General features: G+C 38.7%; 1 protein-coding gene across 1 annotated transcript; it reads right to left on the bottom strand.

Moving 5' to 3' along the window:
• Positions 1 to 2,671: 2,671 nt before the first annotated feature.
• Positions 2,672 to 10,382, bottom strand: LOC308382877 (adhesion G protein-coupled receptor F4-like; the record flags this gene model as incomplete). The annotated part of the gene is made up of 7 exons (XM_080860398.1): positions 2,672 to 2,734; positions 5,251 to 5,292; positions 5,395 to 6,152; positions 6,621 to 6,753; positions 6,909 to 7,079; positions 7,316 to 7,491; positions 10,232 to 10,382. The coding sequence occupies 7 exons, from the start codon at positions 10,380 to 10,382 to the stop codon at positions 2,672 to 2,674; spliced, it is 1,494 nt and encodes a 497-aa protein (XP_080716524.1).
• Between the last annotated feature and the right edge of the window lie 1,631 nt (positions 10,383 to 12,013).

Raw genomic sequence — 12,013 nt, 5'->3', positions numbered from 1 at the left:
TGACACCCAAGATGGCATTTTCTTGACCTCACGGGCAAGAGCTAAAACCTTTATTTCTTCAATCTTCAAATTCATTTCTCAAGGAAATTGCAGGAAAAAACCTCAGTGTTGATGAAGTCGCATCATTGTCACCCTCTGACTTCCATGACGACAGATCTGGGTTAGGCTGACAGCGTGCTCTCTTCCTTGGCGGTGTAGGTGCCATGTTCTCCAAGTTTCTGTAATAAAGTAAAATAAAATTAACTGTTGCTCTTTCATTTTATGTTCGGGCATTGTAACATATATCACTTTAGCTCTCTAACGACACCAGTTTCGATCACTAACACCTCCTAGTTTCGATTCACACCTACCATACAGTATTATATGCTACCCAATAACTATATATTTATGCTTTATTCAAACTTTCAAATATCTTGTTTGTATAATAACTACTTTGACTTTCTAGTAGAAAAGTATACATCTTACCTTATACGTGTTTGGAGCGTCTTTTCATCCTCACCTCCGTAAACCATGTGGTTTGCGCCTCAGGTAAATGCCACTCACAAAGGAAACTCTCTCGTCTCTTGAATGCACTCCACAAACCACTTGTTAACACTTACAAAACATTCCCTGTGAAACAAAACTTATTCAAACATCCTACACACGACCATTATTAAGTAAAATGTCCGTCCGCTTTTCTTCACCATTCAGCGCGTCCACACGATAACTGCTCAACAAGACCTGTAACACATTTACTAAACAAAGCTACCCAACAACACGACAAATACAAATCCAAACATAAACAATACACAGTGAAAGTTATGATTCACTTCCACGCAACACAACACAAACACAACAGCAAACATGCTGCCATTTTCCTAGTTCGTGAACTGGCCATTAAATAATAAATCAACCACCCGGTTGTCCTTAAATCCCCGCAAATTATTTGCAAAATGCAGTTCTGCAACTGGAATCAACTCACCGTTTTCCACAGCTTTGCAAGCTGGACCTTTACCCTTAACATGATTTCCAAACTTTATTTAAACTAAAAACAGTTTTTCCCGCAGTTTCTGCAAACTGGAATAAACCCGATAAGCCAACAGTTTTTCCACAGTTTCTGCAAACTGGAATTTCCACAGCTCCTAGGTCCTACGCCCCTACCATAAAGTTGTCCCCCCCCAACAAACATTGGAAATAAAAAGTATAGTAATATAGTTATATGATATAAACGCACGACAACACAAGCAATGCTTATTATAACCGTAAAACAATGTGCTTTTTAAGTGTTGAAAAATCATGATCCCCCTATTCCTCAAACTGGTTTGGTTCACATGCTTTTTCAACGGGCGGGTCTACGGACAGATCCATGTTTCATTCAATCTGCCCAGTACACGGTCAGGATGTGAGATTGTTTCCTCCACTCTCCCGTCACTCCCGCTATGATAAAAGATATGCAAAGAGATTTACCTCATTCTCGAATGCAGTAAGAACATGTAAAGAATACGTTTTTCTAAACTCCATTTACAAAGTTCTAATCGATATGCACAAGTATACATAAATGTAATAATGGATTGACATGACAATGTACACGTTTGCCAATAACACACGCATGCCAATAATTAACACCGTTATGATAGCTAGCTAGACAGTTAGGACCGTGTCCTGTCAGGGGCAGGTTAATGCTAGTTAATAAACGTATGTCTACATCTCAGTACCTCTCCAGTTTAGTTAAATTAACTGAAGGTAAATTAATACATTTTTTTCTGCAGTCCATGGAGGTGTTAATGACATGCGGCGACAGGCTTTGGTACAAGGGGTAGAGAGCTTGTATGTTCATTAGAAAGTAGCTAGTTCGAATCCCTGTCGAAGCGTCTTTGAGCTGTTATAGAACTTTCAGTATTTTGAGCATCAAGGTCTCTTGAACTTTGGACATTATTTGACTGTGAGTAGATATTTAGTGTTAGTGCAGTTAATGCCGTTTAGATCATTCAAAAATCACTTCCAATTTCTGTTTGTAAATGTGATAAGAGAATTCGGTATTCATCAGTTTATGCTAGCTCTCGTGAATTCCTCGGAATTCCTCTCTGAAATGTTACCATGTATTGTCCCCCCCACAATGAAATGGGATCTCCGCCCCTGCCTCCAGTAAGCTTAAAATGGGCCGTGGTTGGACCTTCCAGCATGACAATGATCCGAAGCACACCTCAAAATCAATACAAAAATGGTTTACCTGCCCAAGAATAAAGGTTTTGCCATGGCCATCACAGTCCCCCGACCTAAACCCCATAGAAAAAATCTGTGGGATGAGTTCTACAAGGGTTGATCTCAGAATCTGAAGGAACTGGAGAGATACTGTATGTAGGAATGGTCTCAGATCCAGTGCCATGTGTTCACCAACCTCATCACGCATTATAGGAGAAGACTCAGAGCTGTTATCTTGGCAAAGGGAGGCTGCACAAAACATTAAAGTTAGGAGTGCCAATAATTGTGGCACACATGTTTTGGAGAATAATATTTATTTAATGTCAACATTTTGTTTTCTTTCAATAATTTTACTTCAATGAAAAGGTAAGATTTTTCTGAATATTTTGAGTGAAAGACCAAGAGGATAAACAGCAGACATATTTTTTCATAGCCTGTTTTGCTCATATTCACTAAGGGTGCCAATAATTGTGGAGGGAACTTTAGACTGCTAGCAACGGACACAAGAATCTGAAGAGGTGGAGTGTTCATTGTCATTAGTTGTTGTTGCCCCCTGCAAGAACAAAAATAAAGTAAGCTGAATGATGATCACTCTTATCAACTCCCAGGATGATATTCATACGCCAGAATAAGAAAACAGAAACTGTGGATACTTCTACTAATAATAATCTATCTATAAATCCAGAAATCTCTGTGTGTCTGTCTGTCTGTCAGTCTAGGGCGTATCTCCCTGATGGTAGTTACGTTAGTTATGAGTTTTCGCATGTAGCTTACGCATGTCATGAACCTGTGCATCCTTGATTTTGAAGATTTCTCAATTCATAGTTCGCGAGACATTTGTATTTTATCGTTTGCGTTATGCACTATGGGTTATCGTTTGCCGTAGGCACTATGGGCAGTGAGGCACTATGGGTAGTGTAGTAATTCAGAGAAAGAGGGGCGGACCCGTGCAACGTGAATGATGACATAGTCATAGAACAGTCGTGTGGTTAGCCTAGACCTGGGAGAGGCTGTCATTCCGAAAATACTGTGTGTGATCGCCTTTGCTCTGTGTTCATTAAACCTGTCTGAGTGTATGACTAAACGGCTGGGTGCCAATCAAAATCACAAAGCAAGAGTGGAGTACTACACTGCTACAAATGGTAGCTTATATTGATAAGCCTTAGAGGCTTTTAGATTGTCCATTGCTTTCCCATCTGTTGCTATGGAGTCCACGAAATACGCGCAAATCTCGCTGTAAGTTATGTTGGGCCACGTCGTCATGTTATCCTCCCAGTTCTGCACTGAATTCGGGGGATAGTAACGCCATCTCCAGTCAGAGTATTTAAACTGTGTTCCCATTGTAAGGACATTATTAGCTTACGATCTGTCTGAGAGTGGGCTGTCAAAGCTAGCATCATCGAATTCATACAGTACAGTACATACATTCAATAAAATGAACCTCCATTTGAGTCCAACTGCATGACCATCTTACCCTTACAATAAAGAAGGGATCCTATTTCAACCATAACTTCATTTTAAATAATTTCTTTCTTTATGACATTTAGTTTATAGTTTAGACAGCAACTTTGACATCTATATTCACCTGCATCCACTACATAATCTCAAACTTTATTTGTTGGTATATCTCCAAAAAGGCTATACAACATTAAAACATTTCTTAATGAAAAGGAAACATGCATCACAATAATACTTCAGTGTAACCTGTACCTATGTGGAGTGCAAATATGTCTGTTATTGGCTATTACACTACATAACAGCTACACCTACGTCTGTTAACACTACAGAATGCATAATTCCTACGGGCACTGCACTAGTAATTATAATTACATTAATCGATTATAATTATTATTATTATTATCATTATCATAATAATAATAAATCAATCAATAAAAGTTGCTTTCTTACTTCTCCTTCTAATCCTTTGAAAGATGCCCAAACCATTAGAAGATGACACTCCTCCACTTGTGCTCTATAACAGACAGAATGTAAAACAAATAGACATTATTTCAAAAAACCTTCTCCAGTAACAGATACAGATAGATCACAGACATTCCATTATGAGCCTTTAGGGCACAATGTAATGAAGCATGCCTCTACCACAATTCATTCTGATTTGCTTATTTTGGTGTGGTTCAGAATAACTTTTTGGAAAACACTCAGGGCCTCATTTACTAACATTGCGACCGCAGCACAATCAGCGCCTTTGCCAAACCGCTTTTAGCAGTATTTTGCATCCTATTTATCAAACAAGAACTTCGTCGCGTCATCTGTCATCTAGCTCTTGCACTGCAACCATTGTTGGAACTACATTAGAAACTACATTTCAACATCATCACACTTATTCAGCCCCACTGGTCACTGATTTAAGGCCACTAAAAATGGCCCTGTTTCCTGTTGCAAACAGAGTTTCAAGACTATAATCACCACTAAAAGGGAACCTGAGCTGTTAGCAATAGGCAGGTAGAGACAGGCTATGTTTATAGGGTTAGGGTTAGGGTTAGAGCCAGGCTATGTTTATATAGCCAAGTGGAAAATCTATTTAACCCTTTGATCATAAACTATTTAAGTTGTGTAAAACTTGTGTGCTTTACTATTGTGTATCATATTTGTTCATTCTTCATTCTTGGCCACTGGATTTTGTTTGTTGTATGCTATATGTAGTATGCTATGTACAGTATGTAGTATGCTTACTCTTGGTTGACCAGAATCAGAGCTTGAGATCAGTGGTCTTCTGGCCAAAGCAGCTCGAACCTAGACATACAAGAGGATGTCATGTAAATATTTTAGCATAGTTTTGGCCTTACAAGTGCAACTTCCTGTAGAAAAAACTGAAGACACTTCATGGATGTGTGCCTAGCTTATTAATACTGTTCAGCTGTCATTCAAAGATGTACAGTAGGTGTTCAATAAAGATTAATTCATTATTTGAATGTTATTTTATGTGGCCCTTTGCTTTCAGAATGAATTTGTTTCTGAACAAACAAGCAAACAAAACAAGACAGATACAGATACAGATCTGTTATATTCCAAGAGGAAGATCTGGCTGACTTTAGTGACTATACATACCCTATTATCCAAGAGGGACCCAAACACCAAAATGAAGAAACCCTTTTAAAGAGAAGTATGCATGAGAAAATGTATAGGACATATACAACGTACAGAACAATATTAAAAGTGAATTCAGTTGATATAATTTATAGTAATCCAAACCTGCAAAGAATTCAGGAATGCAAAAACAACATGGAGTCCAAAACTATCCGGAGCAATCAAGATGCCAATGCCAAATCCCCAGGTAAGGCCAAACAGTGGCGTTAATACGGCCACACATTTTGCAATGACCTTCAGGTTGTGTTTTTCATCATTTTGCTCAGTGTCTCCCACTCCTCTTCTGAGCAGTTTTACCAGGACCACGATCATGACACAAAAGTTGATGGCCACAATGACCAAGACAGGGATCACAAAGGCCAACAGGGCCTTAGTCTCAGTCCAGTTAAGCCAGCACGTATTATTTGAGTTGATATAGCCATCCCTTCCAGCTGTCGATGCCACAGTTACCACTGCTATAATGAGAGGGCCACCGTAGCCAATAAAGAAGCCAATTAGCATCATGGCCGCCCTGGATGTGTGCGAGAAGACCCACACAATGCGGTACAAGAGCAGTAGGGCAGTTATCAGCATCCAAAAGAACATGGCCAGATAAAAGAAGTGGGCAAAAAACGTAGCTGCAGTGCAGGGCCCCACGTCTGCTCCATTTTCATCCGATACAGCGGCTCCTACGATGAACCAGATGTCAGCAATCAAGAGGGACACAGCAATGTTAACAATGCAGACGTGTCGCATGTAGGCCGTGTCATTCGTTGTCAGGGCACGCCAAACAATGATCTCAATTATTAGGCAGATGACCAAGCTGCCCATTGATATTCCAACTCCAATATATGTTATGTATGCCAAGGCATCTTGGACTTTCTCTGGAATATACGGTGACATGAGAATGGAAAAGGAAGTTGTGTGATTGCACTCGCATGTGACTGTGAAATTCCCATCGAACTTCGGCTCACACCCAAATGAATCCCATCCACCAGTGTTGTTGAAAAGATCAAAGTTCCAAAAGACACAAAGAGGGTTGGCCAATTCAGTATTGTTTTTCTCAAAGGTCAGAGAGATGTTGTCAAGGCGTTGACTTGTATTGACCAAAATAACGTTGCCATTTAGGGTATTGTCTATGGAGTCATGTAAAGTTCTGACTGGCATTACTTTATTAAACGAAAAAAATACAATAACCGTGACTGAGGTGTTCCTCCCAGATAGCTGTGTTGCAGGGATTTCAATTTTAGATGAGTTTATTATGAGCAAGTAATTGGCTCCAGTCACCACAGTTTTGTTCAAAGAAAGGGTTTCTGTCACAATCTGATATGTGTCTTCATTTGCAAGTGCACCTGCCATTTTTTCCACGGCAAGCAACAAGTTGGAGCTGGCGTTTTTACGAGTTTCATTGGCATCACTGTTTAAGTTATTCCAGACCGCATTTGCACTCGGGGACACAAGGACATCCACAGTTTGAAGAAAATTCTGTGAAAATACAATTGAAAAAATAATGGGTTAGAAAAGGTTTTTGGTGGTAAATGCCACCATTCCAGATCGTTTTTACAGAAAACACTCTCAATACGTCTTCTCAGCGGCCAATTTATAGCAAAAAATGTCTTACGCAATTCCAAACACCATACCTCCATCACTTCCTGGTCCACTTTGATTGCACTGGAAGCTGTTGCAACATTGTCAAGTATGGTCACAATTGATGTGACAGTTGGTTGTGAAGAAACAACTTCAACATCATTCTGCTGTGTGGCTTCATTTAGCGCCTCAACAAATGTAGGAAGATCCCCTCCATTTATGCCCTGTTGGGGAAAATGCAGTAAATTTGTGGAATGGAAATGGAATGGACAGTTGTGGAAACTGCATTAATTGCAAACATTGTATTGTCAAACCACCACAATTTTAAAGTTAATATTTAAGAAACCCCACAGCAAATTCAGTTTTGGCTGTAACAAACACAACAAACCCTCGTAAGATCTTGGAGGGTCTGGTCTTAAAATAAAACAAGAAAATCCTCAATAGTTCAACAGAACATTACCTGTGATTGATCTTCCAGGTTTTGGATGACTTTTAAAACACAGTTGTCCTGCAGGAGAACCCATGTACTGTTTGTACACTTATACTGCTTTTGACCAACTTTCTCATCATCACAGGAAACTGTTTGAATTTCTTCTTCTTTTCCAACTCCAATCACATCGTCCTCACAAGATGTTTCTGCAGAAATCAAAGGGACATCAAACATTCAGGACACACTTGTGTGTGTGCTTTGGGTTATATTACATATGTTGAGTCCTACAAACACTTTTGGCAAAGGCTGTGTATGACAAAGGAATGGCAATATGACAATATGGCAACTTGCATCATTGTGCATGCAATGCTTTATTTGCTAGTGAGCTGGTTGTGGATATGACTCTACCCTGTCTCCTGACTTAAATCTTGGCTGAACCCTCCAACAATACTCAGACTGGCAACAGCTTTGTGGTTTCAGCTTTGACAATATTATGTTAATCAAAGTTTTTTTTAAATGTTCTCAGTTTGGTTCCACTGTAATCAAACAAAATGCATGTCTGTTATAGGAGAAAGTCACAGCAGTTAATACTGGACTAATAAATCTTATACTTTATATCTACTGCATTGTGTGGTTAAGAAGCAAACTTGAATGTGAGCTCTTAGCTACTGATAAGCCCACATTTTTAGCTGAACTGACAGTTGACAAAACAAACAATGAAGACAAATGAGGAAATATACCTTCATCTCGAGCCCCAACAATCAATGTAATGTTTTTTTGTCTGTTTTTGAGTTGGTCCTTTTCAGTGTCAAGTTGGCATGAAAATATCAATGTATTGCCACACTGAGTTTTTGTGGGATATAAAACTTCAGCACAATGCCCCTCTGAAGGAACTTCAAACGTAGAGAAACAAATAGTAAAAACAATTAAATGATACAAAATAATAACATTACTTACTAAACTGACAAAAAATCCATACAAAACTAAAATGTAATATGTTTTGTGAATAAGTGCTGAATTCCCCAAATTTAAAAAAAAAATGCGTGACTAGGTTCTGCAAAATACACTACTGAAGAGAGTGTAAGCCAGCAATGAATAATAATACAAAAAAAAATCAAACCCAACCCCCTAATGCAAAAGATGCAGTTGGCACAACTGAGACATTTGTAAAGGTAAAAAAAATATTATAATATTTTACCCAAGTTTATGTGTCAGGTACTTTAGGTTTGTTTGTTGACTACTTAAATAGCCCTTAAAAATAGTTATCCTTCTGGTGTTTTTATGGCTTAATATTATTTCTAAGTACATATTGTTGTTATTTGATCACATTTAGGATACGAAACTTTATCTTTTATCATGAATATCAACACTGTGATATAAAAAGTTGATATCTCTTATATATTTTATACAATTAAAATAGCCTGGGGTCAAATTGACCCCAAACAACACCTATGCTTAAAGCATGTGTACAGTACATTGAAAACATATCATCATGTTCATTTTGTGTTTACCACTGTTGTCCCCATTAAATTAGGAAAAGTCAATAGATATGAAGCAAAAAAAATATGTCAATCATTTATTTAGAGACGTCAAACATTGAATGGGGTCAAATTGACCCCAAACATAATAGAAAGCTGTAAAACTAAATTTAGAAAAGAATATATACAATTATATTATATATATTTATTATTTGATTGTGTGTTAATTAGAAATGGAACAAATGCCTAGATGAAGATATTTCTGCTTGTGACACTACACTCAATACAACCATTCTGCCTAACCCTAACCCTAACCCTAGATCACTACACTCAATACAACCATTCTGCCTAACCCTAACCCTAGATCACTACACTCAATACAACCATTCTGCCTTTCCAAAACATCGCTACCCTCAATACAACCATTCTTCCTTTCCAAAACATCACTACACTCAATACAACCATTCTGCCTTTCCCTAACCCTAACCCTAGATCACTACACTCAATACAACCATTCTGCCTTTCCCTTACCCTAACCCTAGATCACTACACTCAATACAACCATTCTGCCTTTCCAAAACATCACTACCCTCCGCCTCCCTCATGCCTCCCTGTAGTCATGAGCCACGATTGTTACCAGCCGCGCAAAAGACATTACAACCAAATTAGCATTTTTACGGTTACTGTTTATATTCTGTAAAAATAACAGATTATTCAATTATATACATTATCTGACATGACTGATGAAAAATGTTGTCTTTCTAAGTAAACATTTTCTTCCTCATACTGGTGCTCTACAAAGATTGAACACCAGCACCAGCTCTCTCATTTACTTGTACTTACTCTTTCCAACAGTCAGTTTGACTTTAAATGGGCTCCTCACACAGCACTTCACAAGTACCTCTGCTTCACAAATAACCGATTTTTTAAGAAAATTTGGTTGAATCTCAGGATCTTGTTTGATTATTACAGTGCTCCGATAAAAAAGAGTCGGTGCTGATCTTCTGTCATAACTGCACCCGTAAAGACCTGCAAGAAAAAGCAGACAAGCACCACAGATGTCCAGTTAAATCCAGCACAACCGTGAAAACTTAACATGCATTTTGCTATACTGCACTCCTCCTCATATTTACAGTGGGGAAAATAAGTACTTGACCCCCTGCCGATTTCTATTTTAACAAGGAGAGACAGAATATGAACAAAAACATCCAGAAAACTGCATTTTATGAGATATGAATTGCTTTTCATTTGATTGTGGAAAATAAGTATTTGAACCCCTAGCAAAACTAACTTAGTACTTGGCGGAATAAGCCTTGTTGGCAAGCACAGACATCAGACATTTCTTATAGTTGGTCACCAGGTTTACACAAATCTCAGGAGGGATTTTGCTCCACTCCTCTTTGCAGATCCTCTCCAAATCCTAAAGCTTTAGTTTTTATTGTTCAGGCTGAGGGAAGTAGTTTCTCGCCCAAGATTCCACGGTACATGGACCCATCCATAGTCCCCTCGATGCGGTTGAGTCGTCCTGTACTCTTGGCAGAGAAACAGCCCCAAAGTGTTCTTGGGGTCTTATTCGAGTTAATGCCAAATATCTTGATTTTGGTCTCATCTGACCACATCACGTTATCCCAATCCTCCTTAGAATAATTCAAGTGTCCATTGGCAAACTTCAGACGGCCCTGTACATGTGCTTTCTTTAGCAGCGGGACCTTGCGAGTGCTGCAGTACTTCAAACCATTGCGGCGTAGTGTGTTGCCAATGGTTTTCTTGGTGACTGTGGTCCCAGCTGCCTTGAGATCATTCACAAGCTCCACCTGTGTAGTTCTGGGGTTATTACGCACCTTTCAGATGATCACTGATACTGCACAAGGGGATATCTTGCATGGAGCCCCAGACCGAGAGTGATTGACAGTTGTTTGGTGTTGCTTCCATTTGAGAATAATTGCACCAATAGTTGTCTGCTTCTCACCAAGCTTCAATTCTTGCTGTTTGGTAGGGGTTCAAATACTTATTTTCCGCGATCAAATGCGAATCAATTAATTACTGTTAAAAAAATGCAGTTTTCTGGATGTTTTTGTTGATATTCTGTCTCTCACTGTTAAAATAGACCTACCATTACAATTATAGATCACTTATTTTCCCCACTGTACATGAGGGAGGAAAAAAACATTCAGTATTCTACTTAAATTAATCTGATTTACCCTGGTCACTAAGGGCAACTCTTTTGACGGTGAGAGTCTTAGGCAAAATCTGATATTTGTCTGAGTTTGTGAGTGTTGTTCCTTTGAACCTCCATTTTGGTCCACCAACTGTGTCACTAGATGCAGGGGGGCATTTTAATACCATAGCAACATCTCCAGCGTGGGGGCCTTCCGTTTCGAGAAGTTTTCTTTCAACTTTGGGGAGAGAAATGACAGTGTCTCTGAATAAACTGGGCTTCATTGATATAGAACAATTTAAATTAAATGTAAATCATTTCATGAGGGTATGTCAGATGGACTCTTACCACTTTCAGACAGAAAGTTTTCAGCAACAGCAAGTCCTGCCTTTTGGAGTTCTGTAGCCAGAGTTGCATTTTGTTGTGTTATCTGAGCCCAGTTGATGTCACCATGAATCAGGGTTAAATCAGCTATTACACTACCTTGCCTGCAAAAAATAATTGATCACAAAAAACTATGTGGAGCTATGGAAATCAATTGGAATGTAACTAACAGAAAGATAATATCTTTCATTCTAAGCTCTTTGCTAGCAGTAAAGACACATCCAGTTTTGATGCTGGTCATTTGAAATTGGCAGCCACTGGCCTGTGTCTGAGTATACACATGTTTTGACAAAGGGAATAACTGGTCTAAACTGCATCTGAAGTTATTCAAATCACCACATCAATAATGGGGGTAATCAGACGCTAGTGCATGAGTAAATCTAAGCTCTGTCACAGCAACACTTTGAAAACACTTTGTCAAGACACACTTATAAATTAATATAAATAATTTGCCATGAACAATTAGAATGACTCAAGTCAGAACAACTTCATGACATGACTATGCTAGGCCAGTGAAAGAAGGTGGAGGTGTTACCCACTACTTGCCATTCCAGTTAACAGAATGTCAGATTCCATAATAGGTTAATGATAGGAAGCACTCATAACATCCAACATCATGAGCACAGTCATAATGATGACCAGTCATGGGAAGATTCGTTTTTGTCTATATAAATGTACATGGCATCTTCAATAACTTGCTTTACTGAA

The sequence above is a fragment of the Sprattus sprattus genome, assembly GCF_963457725.1.
Source record: "Sprattus sprattus genome assembly, chromosome: 2".
Lineage (NCBI taxonomy): Eukaryota > Metazoa > Chordata > Actinopteri > Clupeiformes > Clupeidae > Sprattus > Sprattus sprattus.
The sequence above is the reverse complement of the archived record's forward strand: the minus strand, read 5'-3'. Positions and strand labels throughout refer to the sequence as shown.